Here is a 15,000-nt window from a genome sequence, read left to right as displayed (position 1 = left end):
GCACACACTCTCCCTCCATCTTGGGCACCCCCTTTTTCCCCTATCAATCCCTCACTTGAGCCTCACCTCTCTTGTTTCTTTTCCCCAGAAAATGATGTTCGAGAATGCGCGAGAGGTTGGTGAAAAGTCACTGCTAGACAAGTACAGCTGCGAGGGAAAGGTGTCATTGCAGGACTTCCAGCTTTTCCTGGTGGAGGAGCAGAAGGAGCCTGAGGACATGGCAGGACTCATCATCAAGAACTTCATCAGTGATGTACAGAGGGACATCATGGAGCCTTACTTCCATGTGGAAGAGGTAGGAAGATGGCAACAAGTTGGGTGGGGAATGGCTCAAAAAAGAGAGTGAGTGAGTGAGTGAATGTATGTGTGTGTGTGTGTGTGTATGTTTATGTATATGTTTGACTTTGTATTTGTATATAATATTTTTCTTTCCTCTTTATATCCTTTGTTTTGCATTTCAGTTTGTACAGTACTTATTCTCCAAGTCAAATGAGGTTTGGAACCGGCGCAATGACAGCGTCAACCAGGACATGACAAAATCGATGTCACAGTACTGGATCGCTTCATCACACAATACGTAAGTTTGGAAGAAATCTTAAGGCTTTTCAGGGGTCAGGGTTGTTATGCTTGGCACCTTCTGTTTCTATCTAGTTTTGATGTCCTCCATTGAGGCTGTCTGTTCTTTGTGTTTTTCCTTCTCTTTTTTTCTCTCTTATACTTGATTTCTAAAAAAAAATAATCTTATTTTCTCTTTCCCTCCTTTTATGCCCAATCTTCACTCCTCTCCTTCTCTCCAATCATCTCCTCCTCCCCCTCCTCTTCTTCCTCTTTCTCTTCCTCCTCTTCCGTTCTTAAATGTACAATACTATTTCCATTTTAATTTTATAGATTTTACAGTCATTTATGAAACTTCCATTTACCCATCCTCTTCCCCCTCATCATAGACAATCCCACCTTTTTCTACTCACCTCACTCTCTCTTATTCCAGGTACTTAACGGGTGACCAGCTAGCCAGTGACTCCTCAACGGAAGCATATGCAAGGGTGCTACGTCAAGGTTGCCGTTGCATTGAGCTTGACTGCTGGGATGGGCCAGATGGAGTGCCCAACATCTACCATGGCTACACACTTACTAGCAAGATTAGTTTCAAGGACGTCATTAACACCATCAATGAACATGCCTTTGTGGCGTCTGAGTGAGTGCAGTAGGGTGATTAGCATCTTTATTTTTAATTATTGCTTAAATTTGTATTATTTTTATTTGGCACTTATTTTCTGTGTTTGTTCTATGCTTTGTTGAAGTGAGTGAGTGAGTATATGATTTGTTTTTCAATGATATTTTTATATCCTTTTCTTTCTTTCTTTCAATTATTTTGATTTCTCTGCTCTGTTTGTATGTGAGTTAGTGTGTGATGTGTGAGTGAGTGAGTGTGTATGTGTGTATGTGTGTATGTGTGTGTATGTGTATGTGTATGTGTATGTGTATGTGTATGTGTATGTGTATATGTGCGTGTATATGTGCGTGTGTGTGTGCGTGTGTGTGTGTGTGTGTGTGTGTGTGTGTGTGTGTGTGTGTGTGTGTGTGTGTGTGTGTTTTTTGGTGTGCTCAATTTGTTTGGAGCTGATGTTTCACATTCCTTATATATCTTTTTTTTTGGGGTGGGGTTATCTGTGCAAATATATTACTTATCCTTTTTCACCCACCTTAACCTGTTACTGACAGGTCTGTTTAGGCTCCAAATGATCTAAACATCAGTGTATTTCAAATATGTGAGCCTAATGCCTCAGGCTATTTGCCCATTCTGACCACAGCCAAGCGCTAAACACCCAATCACCCGGTGTGCAGGCCAGATGTAAAGCCATTATGAAATATTTTGTCCCTGGCGGCTGGTGCTGCCACCACTTGATGACTTGATATCTTCTCACCCAGTTTTAGCGGGTGAAGAATTTGCATCTTGTCTTGAGCCCCAGTCATGGCTGCCCAACTCCCTCAACCATTACCTTCCCTTGACAAAGCAATGCCTCTACTGCCCCCAACAGATATCCTGTGATACTCTCCATAGAGCAGCACTGCAGCATGATACAGCAGAAGGAAATGGCTGAGCAGTTCCAGAAGGTGTTTGGGGATGCACTCTTAACTGCTCCTCTGTCGCCCAATGAAAAGGTGTGTGCATTTCATCATTGCTGATTGAGTTTTGTTTGTTTATTTGTTTAGTTCTTTGTACTCTTACATGAAATTATGCCATTGCTTATTTATTATATAATATATATACGATATATAAAATATAAATAATATAGTATTTGAGAAAATATTTTACAATATTTAAGAATTTGATGGTATTTTTCTTTCCCCCTGAACTTGCCAAGAACTTTTCCTACTAGCCATCCAATACTTAATACTTATTCTCTTTTCAGGAGATGCCGTCCCCAGAGCAGTTAAAGCGCAAGATCATCATTAAGCACAAGAAGCTCCCAGAAGGCGTGGATGAGGCTACTCCTCCCATTGGCAATGCAAACGACTCTTCTTCTCAGTCTGGCAATGAGGAGTGTGAGTGGAGCTTGATCCTTATTGTTTATTGTTTTTATTGATTATTGTTCTTTTTTTTTCTATTCTTCAGTTTGGGTAATTTCATCTTAATTTTAGACCAAGAGCTCTTAGGTGCTATGCTTTGCTATTTATTTTTACTGTTGTAGAATCTTTATCGTATTTACATGACAGATGCACCCAAGCTAAAAAAGCTCCTTTAGAATTATCATGAAAATCTTGCCTTCCTTTTTGGAAACTTGCATTCAGAAGAGAAATTGGACCTGCCATTACAGAGAATACACCTACACAGAATTCACTATTGATATCTCTCTCTTTGCTTATCTACAGTTAGAGAGGTTGAAAGGAAATCCACCAATTTAGATTTTTAAAAATATGCCTCCTTAAGCAAATTTTTCTAAATTAATTTAAATATTGTGCAGTTTATAAATATTACCATTCTCATGGTGCACATTAGATGACAAAAAATTAAAGCTTTACAAAATAGTTTTTGCATAATTTAAGATAAGATATCTGTGTATCTATCTATCTTCTATCTATCTATCTATCTATCTATCTATCTATATATATATATATATATATATATATATATATATATATATATATATATATATATATATATATATATATATATATATGAATGGAAATTCTGTGATATGACCCTGAAGTCCCTACATGATATCCCTGTATGTCTTAGCCACCCCATACTACAGTAAATGCTGTTTGTCATAACTATCAGGTTAAAGCCTTGTCAATCTCTTTGGTAATCAAAATTTTCTACACAATGGCCATATTTACACTAAAGATGCATCAACATGATCTTCTTTCATAAAGCCTTATCCCTCACTTTGGTAACCCACAGTTGGAGGGGAGATGGACCTGTGCAAGTTGAGTTTCAAGGGCGATCGCCTCTACCTCAGGAACCCTGTGGACCAGACTGCCTGGCAACCCCACTTCTTCGCCCTTACTCAGGATCGCCTCCACTTCACTGAACTGCAGAATGAGGAGCCAGAGACCGAAGACCAGCACAGCGGCCGTAGAGTGCCCAACGATGTATGTACTGAGAGGGACTTTTGGGGTTGAAAGATCATGTAGAGTTGGTTGTTGTGAGGCAGAATTTTGTGGTTTGGAGAAAGTATGCTGTTATAAAGATTTTGTTTTGATAATTGGGCATTGTGTACAGTAAGGAAGAAGATGCTAAGAGATAAGTATCCACGTCTTTGAGTGTGTTTATGTTGACTCCAAGTACCCATTAACCCGTTAACGACGGGTGACAAGATAACACGTCTAGTGGTTTTTGGGCTACACGACGGGGACGCGTTGTTTTGTCCAGCCCGGCGCACGGGCGTGCTGGCTCGCGGCCAGTGCGGCCAAGAATCCCAACGGGTTAGGCTTATGCGTTCAAGAGTCCCGGAATTTTGGTCTATTTAGGCCGGATTGGCCCCGTCGGGAACGGGTTAAAGGTGTATATTTGATATTATCAAGTATTGTAAGATAATGATGACGGATATTTTCTCTTTCTACCTCCATCTTTACAGTAAATTCTTTATTCATAATATATAACAAATTATATAATTTAAAGAAGATTTGTCTTTTCCCACCAAATACTAAAACTTTTTTTCCCTCTCTATTTGCACAAAGGTGAGCGAAGAAGAGTGGCACCTGCATGAACCCTGGTATCACGGGAGGCTCCCAGGTGGAAGAGCAAAGGCAGAGGAGCTTGTCCACCAGAACAGCCATCTAGGGGATGGGACTTTTCTCGTGCGCTTCTCTGAAAACTTTGTCGGGGATCACACCCTCACATTTTGGTAAGGGTTTTCTCTCTGTCTGTCTGTCTCTCTCCCTCTCTGGCCCTCTCTCTCTCTGTCTCTCTCTCAGTCTGTCCCTCTCTTTTTCTATCTCTCTTTCTCTTTTTCTGCCTCTCTTCCTCACTTTCATTCTCTTGCAGCTTAGCTTCAGAGGGCAAGGTTTGTCATATTGGTTCTAGTCTCATGAGTCATTTAAATGTATATACCATCGACCCATCTTGTTGACAAAATGAGTTGGCAAGGTAAGTATTTCTTCCAAAAGCTATGAGGTACACCTTCTGTAGTATGAGTATTGGGTATTTTTGCTGTTACTGAGAGCACATTGTCTTGTAGCAAACTTGTATATTGCATGATCTTATTTTCCCTTCATATATTTTGTGAATTATTACCTGATTTATTGATACCTATGTTGTTATTGTAGCATCCAACATGTAGACAAAACTTTTAAAACTAAACATATTTATGTAAGTTGTATTACTAGGCAGCCAAGATAGTTCATATAGTTTCTCTTCCTTGTATGTCATCACAGATTCTTAGATAATGAATACTACACATTTCTTCATCAAAATGGCAAAAAGACATATGCAGGAAAAGGTTCACTTTCCAGCTAGTTTAGTTTATCAGTAAAGACCTTGAACCAGAGCAGTATATGTGTTTGATGTAAAGCATTGAGGCAGCAATAAAGGAATAGTCATTGTACACTCTTGAGTAGACCACACCTGGAGCCACCACAATATGTACAATATGTAATGCTTTCGTAAGCTATTTGGCACTGTAATTTAGCACTGTTCTCTCCTGTGACCCCCTCCAGGTACAGAGGCAAAGTCAGCCACTGCCGAATTCGTGTCCGGCAGGAAGGAGACTCCACCAGGTACTGGCTCAAAGACAATGACTCCTTTGATACACTCTATGCGCTGATTGAACACTACAAGCAGTTTCCCATTTTATCACAGGTAAGAATCAGAAGGGAGGAAATGAGGAAGGTAGAGACTTACGTACAGGAGTTGGAATGAGAGTTTCTTTTGTGACATCACTTTCTACTTGATTGAGAATATGAATCTGCACCTATAATGTTCCTTTTTCCCCCTGAACTTTCTAGGAAGTGTCAGTGAAGCTGGGAGAAGCCGTACCACAACCCAACAGCCATGAGCGCATGGAGTGGTACCATGCAAACATGACGAGGGAGGAGGCCGAGCAGTACCTAGGAAGGATTCCTGAGGATGGGGCCTTTCTGGTGCGGCCAAGTGGAGAGACAGGGAGCATTGCCATTTCATTTAAGTGAGTCAAAAGTTGAGAGTCAAGAGTCAAAACCCGAATTATTATATGCAATATTTAAAATAGATATTAGAAATTTTAGAAACATTTGACATTGTTTAGATATGTATATATTAGGACACTTATCCACAATGCCAGAACCCCCATTTCTTCATTGTGCCCTCATTAACATCCAGAGCAGAGAGACGGACAAAGCACTGCCGTGTGAAGCAGGAGGATGGCACATTCATCATAGGAACAGCAACCTTTGACAGCTTGGTGGAGCTGATCAAGTACTACGAGCGGAACTTCCTCTTCCGCAGGGTCAAGTTACGGTACCCGGTGACAGAGCGAGTCATCCAGGGACTCCAAGATATGGTAGGTGATGATATGAAATGTTAATTCTGTGATAGTGCTATTTTCTTATGTGTGGAGTATGTTATCTCATTTTTCTTCTCTTTTTTTCTTTTTTCCTTTTTATCATGTAGAAATGATGAAATTTTTAATAGTTTTCCTTTTACTCTCTCTCTGAAACAGGAACCTGTTGATGGCACTGGCGGTTATGTAGTGGATCCAGCATATGTTAGCAATGTAAGTTACGGAAATATACTCTCTTTAATTTTCTCTATCAGCAATCTTGCATTTAAAAGAATTGACAAATGAGTCACATAAATTCATGAATAAATTTGACTTCCATGCCCAACATCCTCAAGAAAAACAACCAACCCTCTCCTATCTCTCCCTCACAGATCCACGTGAAGGCCAAGTACTCGTACCGCGCCAACAAGGATGATGAGCTGACCTTCCCACGCCATGCCATCATCCAAAATGTGATCAAGGCGGAGAAGGAGTGGTGGACGGGTGACTACGGGGGAAGGAGGCAGCACTGGTTCCCGGCTATCTTCGTGGAAGAGATCGAACCTGAGAACATGGAGGAGAGGGTGTGCATGTTTTCTTTTTATTTTTTTCTTCTTTTTTCAGGAGGGAGATGACCAAGTAATCAGGCAGTTGTTTATATCTGTCAATTGTTAGTTTATTTTAATGTAATCTATATATTCATGTTTTACTGAATTATTCCTATATCATAATTTCTCTTTTTTGCAGGGAGGGGACAACCAGGTCTTGGGTAGCCTGCAGAAGGGGAGCTTTGACATCTCAAGGGCCAGCACGAAGATTGAGAAGGTCACAGGAACCAATCGCTGGGGCATTGTGTCTATCATAAAGTAGGTTCCTCTGTAGTATCTCCTTTCTTCTACCTTGTTCCATTTTTCTCTTCCCAGTCTTTCTTTCTCCTTTTTGTTTTATTTCTCTCTTCTACCTTGTATCCATCATAAGGGATCTTTTTCATCTAATCTCTTACTTTATTCTCTTGTTCCCTTGTTGCATTTCCTGTCATTCCTCTTTTCCCCTTTTTTCTCTCGTCAGCTTTTTTCTTTCTTCCTTTGTATCTTTTTAGAGGAATATATTTATATTTCTGTTTTGTTATTTTTCTTGCCTTTATTCCTCTCTGAGCAATGATTTATCCCCTTGCAGACTGACCACACAAACAGGCCAGGTAGTGGAGCTGGCCTGCACCTCAGAGCAGCAAGCGCAGGAGTGGGTTAAAAAGATCGAGAGTGTCTCCTCACCAGCAGCCGTGGTAAGTCCTCATTGCTGCCCTTTTTTTTGTCGTTATTGTTCTTTCTTACATTGTGTTTCCCAGTTAATATTTCCCTCGACTTGATGTCTATTTGACTGATGTATGTATTGGATTGTCTTTGAGGTCTGGCAAGTGGAGTGAATGCCATAAAATGTCTTACAGTATTTAAAAAGAATTTAAGTGATCCCCCCCTCCCCCTGCTCCAAGTCTGCAAGATATGGCAAATCATAAGCTTCTCCAGCTAATATTTCTTAAAATGACACAATGCATAAAAACACACTATGAACACCCCATCACCCAGAAAGTGAAAACCCTTAATGCTTGCCTTCCTGCCCTCCTCAGAACCAGACTAGACAGACGAGGAAAACAGAGCAGCGCATCAAACAGGAGATGAGCAACTTGGTAGTGTACTTCCGCGCAGTGCGTTGTGATCCCAGCAAGCAGTTTGTTTATGGGGGCACACACAATGAGGTCTCATCCTTCCCTGAGAACCGGATGGAGAGCCTCATCCTCAGCTCTCCGAAGGGATTACTGAAGTTCCATAAGGTGGGCCTAAGTTAGGGTTGGATGGATTTGGGATTTGTTAGATTTGAACTTTTCAGTACTTTAACAGTATTGTTATTGCTGTTATTATTATCATCTCTATTATTAAATGATCATTGTTATTTCTCTGGAAAAATGATAGTTAAAAAAATCAATAAATGACTAAATGAATACAAACATTTAAAAGAAACACCCTTGACCCACAGGTGGGTTTCAGCCGTGTGTACCCCAAGTCATCACGGTTGGACTCAACAAACTACAACCCAGTCCCCATGTGGAACCATGGATGCCAGATGGTCTCTCTCAACTACCAAACAGGAGGTGGGTTCCAGGGGGCTAGACTAGAGAGAGAGTGGGTGAGTGAGTGAATGGGAGAGAGGAGAGAGGGGATAATGGGCTATCTGCCATCTGTCACACATTAACTCTACATACCTTATTTACATGCCTCTGCTTTTCAATTGATAGCACAGCAAAGTAGGAAGTGAATAAGAATGTGTGAGTGAAGTAGACAAGCAAGAATTCTTTCACAGATTTTAACCCGTTAATGCAAGGTTACGTGATATCACCTCCTATAGGTAATGGGTGACTATCAAGAGAAGCCCTTACACCATGTACTGAGAATATATAAGGATGGGGTGTAATATTCTATGTATTAGCTTCAATCTTATTGATTTCCTTCCACAAATGAGAGTTATGTAGTCAACTGATTCTGTCCAGACATACAGTCTCTCTACTTTCTCTCTCTCTACTCTCTCTCATACAATCTGGCCTCATGCTTGTCCTATTGCAGTGAGGACAGAACTGGAACTGGGGCTTGAATTTGAGTTACTCGTGCTTGTGCTCCTGTTGGTACTGGTGCCAGGACTTTTCTGCTGGAGGTGTGGGAATTCTCTGATATCATTAACCCATTGCTTCAGATGACATATCACGTCATGGGAATATTTCAATCCAGCTGGATGATGTCTTATCACATCATGATTTCTCCCTCTGAATAGACTTTTACATAGTTATACTCACTGTATATACTCATTGCTGTTGCATTTGTATAGACACATTTGTTCTTGACATATGAAAAGCACTCCAAGAGGCTTAGTGTGGTGTTGTGCTGGGAGAGATCTCACACGTCGAGGCTGCGTACATTTGTTATATTCACGGGAGGAGCAGCATTAGGCAAATAATCGCAATGTCGTGAGTGGGTTCAGGCTATAGGCTAGGATGAAGTTCTGGATAGATGGGACTGCTTGCTTCTCCCATCTTTTGGATATTTTGTACATAATGCAGAATTTACATTGTGCTCTTGGTAACAATTCATACATTACAAGGTGAATTTTTAACTTTAACTGTAGGGAGGCATCTCATAAGCCATTGCGTATGGGTGTCATGACATACATGACGTAAGAGCTCTGGCCTGATGATGGACATCGTGACGTACGTGACGTTGGGGGAGTTTGGATCGCTGTGTTTATTGTGCTATGAGTAATGAACAAGTGATGATGACAATTACAGTCATAACATGGTCATTCCCCCAACACATAAAGCTTAACCAGAATGTTCTTTGCAAACAAACATGGTTACCTAACTTGCTCTTATCTACATCTATGGGCATGCATAGGATTTCCCTTCACTGTGTTTAATAGATAGAAAAAAACAGTTGAAGAATCTGAGAAATTTGCTGAAGTGAGTTTTTCCTTTTATATCTAGTTCTGGTTTCTGAGCCAACTCTAAGTGTGACAAGCCTCCTTTAATATTTACTTTTCAAAATGAATTGCTGGGCTAGCTGAGAACCAGCACTGTCTTCAAAGCATAATTAGCAACACCAAGGGCATTTAGTACCTGCAAAGATCAACCAACACCAGCTGACAGCCTGTCCAGACCTGATGTCTATGTCAGAAATATCAAATGGAAGCAGTGATTCCAAGAATACTAGTTAGAAGTTAAAGGCCTTGTAATATTTACAGCCTAGAAGTTAAGCATTTTCTTTCACCTGTGAGCATGAGCATGGTGGCTTGGCCTCCCATATTCTCCTTTTATTTTTTTTCCAAATTGAATATAAGCATGCACTACAAATTCTCATTACCCCTAAATTGGAACAGTAAATCTAGATCCCCTCTTTTCCCAATTAATGCACGTAGATCTAACCCAAGTCTGGTTCCAAAGCTAGATAAAGGTAATGTTAATGCACCATTAATATAGATCTCTTCTTCCAGACAAGCCCATGCAGCTGAACGAAGGGCGATTCATGCAGAATGGCAAATGTGGCTACATCTTGCGACCTGAATTCCAGAACAGCCCTGACTATGACCCAGGCAACCCCCTCACCCTGCCTAACCCCAGACCACTCAACCTCTCCATAAGGGTGCGTAGAGCTGGACGACATGATACTAAGGCTAGCAGTGTTGATGGTGTTAGGATATATACTTGGTATGCTAGGAACTATATACAAGTTGATAGAAATGTGTGAATTAGTTTTGCATCTATTTAAATGTGTTTGCTTCTTTTTTTTTTAATTTTCTTTTATTAGAGGTTCAGTCTGTACACAAATGTAGCTATGAGATTTTCGTGTCAAATGTGCATCTCTTCTTCCAGTTTGTGTTCTGTTTCAACACCAAGGGTATTCATTTTTCACTTTTTTCTCTTCCCTTCTACCATTTTGTCCTCTCTCCCCTTGGCAGATATTTGGTGCTCGTCATCTGAGCAAGTCTGGCAAAGGCTTCATCTCACCCCTGGTTGAGGTGGAGATCATTGGCTGCGAGTACGACAATGCCCCCAAGTACACCACCAGAGCTGTCCGTAAGTTAGATGTGCAACATGTGTTTTTGATTAGTGAGGTAAAAAAAAAGGTATAAAACCTAAAAGGTTTTGTATCAAGTCATTAATTTCTTCTTCCATAATTAATATATTAACCTGATAACAGCACTATTAGGTTTTCTAGCTTCACTACACAATTTGATAGATGTGGCAACTACTACTGCTTGAATAATTGGTTGTTTGCTTTTATTTCATATGGGAGCAAAATGATATGTTTCAAATTCATGATCTGTGCTACATGCTCTCTCTTGAATGATGTGTGTTGCAATTGTCGAGTTCAGATCTTTTTTTGCCTGTTGATCGTATGAGAATAAGAATTGAGCCAAAAAAGAAGAAAAAAAAAAGATTGGAGATGTAACATGAATATGAGATCAAGATCAAAAGATGAAAATCTTTTCTTCCCCAGATGACAATGGTCTCAACCCTGTGTGGGGTGTTAAGCTGATGTTCTCCGTGCACAACCCTGAGTGTGCGCTCATCCGTTTTGTGGTGTATGATGAGGACATGTTTGGTGAGCCAAACCAGATCGGCCAGGCAACCTACCCGGTGAGAGAATGTGATAGGCGTAGGTTGTATAAAGACAGAGTCTTCAGTGATATGATTTGAGTAGATACAACATGCTTTCCACTTTTGTATAGCATAATAAAGAGAGAAAGGAAACAATTTCATTCATAAAACAGTCTTTGTGGAAAGTGTTTTCAGTTTGATAGATTATTAAATGAAACTGTTAACCCATACACGACGGGGGTTGCCGAGTGTCGCCACACCGCTCTGCCGGGGGTAGCTAAACCAGCCAGACCCGCTCGCCGGGCTGTTTTTCGTCTGCCGCGCTGAGTGGAGGACGCGTTCCAAAAATATTTTTTCAATCGTCTCTGATTTGCCATGTTTACGGCCGATTTTTATAAGAATGATATGGAATAAAACACGATTCTAAACTTCCTTTCTCATCCATAATACAACCCGGAACTATGTTTTATGGGTTATAAGTTTGAGTATAGAGTTCATTCGTCTCTCTTATGTATTCGTCTTCGATTTGTGTGATTACCTTTGATACGTAATAATGAGCTAAAAAGCTGAAAAAACGAAAATAGTTACAAGTCGATTTTTACGATTTTACAAGATCGCACTATGTTTTACTGGTTATAACTTTGAGTTCTGAGTTCATTCTGCTTTCTTATGTATCCATCTTTCTACTGTATGTTTATGGTGGAAAATGAGAAATTATGGAAAGAATAACAAGTTTTATTGATGAAAAGGTAAACAACAAGTACATAAAGCATATGTACAATGTATATACAATGTATATACAATCATATATATACAAACATGTATATAATGGAAGAAACTACATAAAAAACATATGTAGAAACAACAATCACTACATAAGCATATGTAGAGAATCAGAAGGTACATAAAAGCATATGTACTGTACGCATGACTACCTTGACGAGTGGCACGACTTCAGACGAAGTCGTGCCACTCATCAAAGCAGTCATACTGGCATAACCCCACGCCGCAGGTTATGCACCGCGTCTTGGTCCTTCGCTGTATTCCATTGCGGGAACACACGCGACATCGAAGCCGACTCCCTGGCAAGGCGGGTTGCTGAGAATGCGGTCGTCGTGCCCTCGTCTGTGGCGGAAGCTGGCCTGGTAGAACACCCTCGTCAAGGGCGGTCCTCCTGGTCATCGGCGCGTTACCATACCGGTAGCCGCCGATGAGCAGTTTCCCCAGCTTCAACCGGAACTCCTTCTGGGAATTCTGGCCGCCTAGTGTCCGATGAACGGCGAAGGCATTGACGACCGCCAGGTCGAACAGGAAGAAGAACACCTTCCTGTACCACACCCTCGACCTCCGAGTGGTGGGGTAGGAGGCGGAAAGTTGGTCGCCCACGTCCACGCCCTTCATCCCGACGTTGTAGTCGAGAATGGCGTGGGGCTTTCCGTCTCCGTCGACCGAGGCGCGATGAACCGTAGACAGTACGGTGACCACCTTACGGTCATGCCACTGCACGCAGAGCATGCCCGTAGGGGTACTCCTGTAGTCCATCTCGCCTCTTCTCAGTGCGGTGAAGTCCTTCGGCATCCACTTCCTGTTGATGCGCGCAGTACCCACCGCATTCGTCCGCCTTTCCTGAAGCATGTGGAAAAGAGACGGGGAGGTATACCAATTGTCAACAAAGACACTGTAACCCCTCCCCAAACAGTCACTCTTCTCCATCAGCTCCAAGACGACCTTCGTCCCAGCTGGCACGTCCCCACGGTCCTGGCCCGTGTAAATCCGGAAACACGAGGTGTACCCGGACGACGGGCCCGTGGAGGCGCACAGCTTGTATACCTTCAACCCGAAGCGAGCTCGCTTCGAAGGGTTGAAGGTGATGAACCCCAAGCGCCCACGGAACTTCCACAAGGACTCGTCGATGGCGATGTCCTTGTCGGGCACGAGGGTGGACTTGAAGGTCAAATCCAGGGAGTCGATCACCGGCCGTAGCTTCCACAGACGATCTGCGGGGACGCCTTCACCCTCCTCCAAATGGGCGAAATGGAGGTGGCTGGTGAGGTGGTCAAACCTGTCCCGCGCCATCACGTCTGACTATAGGTACGACCGCAGGTGCTCGTCGGTGGACCAATAGTCGCGGTAGTTCGAGCGGGGCTGCAGCCCCATGTTCACACGGAGGCCCATGTATGCAGAGAACTCCTCCCTGGACAGTGGAGTCCACTTCCTCATATGGGATGAGGAGGGAGGAGGGCGTGTCTCAGCATACCTGCAGAAGAGTAAAAATCAAACATAAGTAAAACAATTCCAACATTGTCTGAGGGAGGACATCTATACACAAAACATATAACAATATAGAGCAAAAGGTGAGTAAATGATGACTACTTACAAGTTGGTCTCCGTGATGATGTGGAGGAGGAGATCTTCAGGGAACAAGCACCTGAAGATCTCCAGTGGCGTGCTGGACCCATCCAGGTCGGCCTTGACCCCAGGATGGGCAGCGAACGCATGCTTTCGAGGAAAGTTGTCCCTCTTTCTCCAAACGAAAGAGGGAGTCCCAGGCTCGTTCCTGCTTCGCCTACGGTCCACGTAAGCGGACAAGGGCTCGTCGCTCTCCAGCGTGGTATCCACCAGGCCGACGTAGTCTTCCTGCTCGTCCTCCGAACAGGAGCTGTCCCCGTGACCTTCTTCCTCTGACTGCCTGCGAGGACGGTAGTCGGCGTCGGCGTCGCTGTCCTCGTCACATGACGAGAAGTCAAAGACAGTCAGAGGTCAGGCATGAGGAAGATCACGGAAGTCGTCGGGAAGGTGGGATGGCCCAGGGCGGGGCCTCTTCGGAGTGCTCGAGACCTGAGCAGGGTCATCCTCCGAAGAGGTGGAGAGCAACAGGGTGCGGGCAGCGGAGCAGGAGCGCTTGGGAGCCATCTCGAAAGCAGAGTGATTTCTGAGGTGTTCCAGGGGGCTATTTATACCCCATTTTCCCGCGTTACCACGTCACAATTCCCTACGTGGAAGTAATTGACGAATCAGGTCATCGGAGTGACGTAGTTTCCGATGACGCGGGCTGCAACGTCACCGAAAGTCGCGTACGTGAAAGTCACGTGGGTTCTGTCGTCACAGAAAGTCACGTGGGTTATGTCGTCACAGAAAGTCACGTGGGTTCTGTCGTCACAGAAAGTCACGTGGGTTATGTCGTCACAGAAAGTCACGTGGGTTCTGTCGTCACAGAAAGTCACGTGGGTTCTGACGTCACAAAGTCACGTGGGTTCTGACGTCACAAAGTCACGTGGGTTCTGACGTCACAAAGTCACGTGGGTTCTGTCGTCACAGAGTCACGTGAGTTCTGTCGTCACAGAAAGTCACGTGAATTCTGTCGTCACAGAAAGTCACGTGAATTCTGTCTTCATAGAAAGTCACGTGGGTTCTGACGTCACTTCAAAAACACGATAACAAAAAGAAAAAGTCAAAAAGACGCATGTTCTGGCACTTATGGTGGGCGAGGTGGCGGTGGTACAACGTATGTACCAGCCGGAATATCGAAGCAAAAATTTGTGGTACCACACCTGTACCACCCGGCCACCGGGCTCAGAGAGGTCGCGGTACAGACGCTGTACCACCCGGCGTGAATGGGTTAATATACCTTTAATTGCTAGGTAAAAAAAAATTGTAGTCATAAGAGTATGCACATCATGTAGATCCCTCTCAACAGGTGACGTGTATTCGGGAAGGTTTCCGTAGTGTGCCCCTAAAGAACGGATACTCTGAAGAAATTGAGCTTGCGTCACTCCTCATCCACATGAAAATCATCAGAGAGGTGAGCTACAAGATGGTCTAATGTGCTTTTGGTTTCCCAGATACTTAGCCATGTGCTTGAGAATCATTTAATTGTAGTAGTCAGACTTGGAAGAT

General features: G+C 43.0%; 1 protein-coding gene across 1 annotated transcript in view; it reads left to right on the top strand.

The window, feature by feature from the left end:
- sl (small wing phospholipase C gamma 1) overlaps positions 1-15,000 on the top strand; it is a 20,395-nt gene that overhangs the window by 533 nt on the left and 4,862 nt on the right. The window contains exons 2-21 of the mRNA XM_086551514.1: positions 89-295; positions 462-577; positions 989-1,195; positions 2,040-2,163; positions 2,415-2,547; positions 3,407-3,597; positions 4,186-4,352; positions 5,164-5,305; positions 5,452-5,630; positions 5,804-5,984; positions 6,144-6,197; positions 6,356-6,547; positions 6,711-6,829; positions 7,140-7,245; positions 7,588-7,791; positions 7,995-8,109; positions 9,996-10,144; positions 10,461-10,578; positions 11,003-11,142; positions 14,801-14,905. Of these exons, the coding sequence (XP_086407640.1) occupies positions 89-295; positions 462-577; positions 989-1,195; positions 2,040-2,163; positions 2,415-2,547; positions 3,407-3,597; positions 4,186-4,352; positions 5,164-5,305; positions 5,452-5,630; positions 5,804-5,984; positions 6,144-6,197; positions 6,356-6,547; positions 6,711-6,829; positions 7,140-7,245; positions 7,588-7,791; positions 7,995-8,109; positions 9,996-10,144; positions 10,461-10,578; positions 11,003-11,142; positions 14,801-14,905 (2,949 nt within the window). The remainder of the gene's footprint in view (positions 1-88; positions 296-461; positions 578-988; positions 1,196-2,039; positions 2,164-2,414; positions 2,548-3,406; positions 3,598-4,185; positions 4,353-5,163; positions 5,306-5,451; positions 5,631-5,803; positions 5,985-6,143; positions 6,198-6,355; positions 6,548-6,710; positions 6,830-7,139; positions 7,246-7,587; positions 7,792-7,994; positions 8,110-9,995; positions 10,145-10,460; positions 10,579-11,002; positions 11,143-14,800; positions 14,906-15,000) is intronic.

This window comes from Penaeus japonicus, unplaced genomic scaffold, assembly GCF_977035675.1.
Source record: "Penaeus japonicus unplaced genomic scaffold, GWHDUDI00000001_assembly GWHDUDI00000025, whole genome shotgun sequence".
Lineage (NCBI taxonomy): Eukaryota > Metazoa > Arthropoda > Malacostraca > Decapoda > Penaeidae > Penaeus > Penaeus japonicus.
This window is presented reverse-complemented; position numbering and strand designations above follow the sequence as displayed.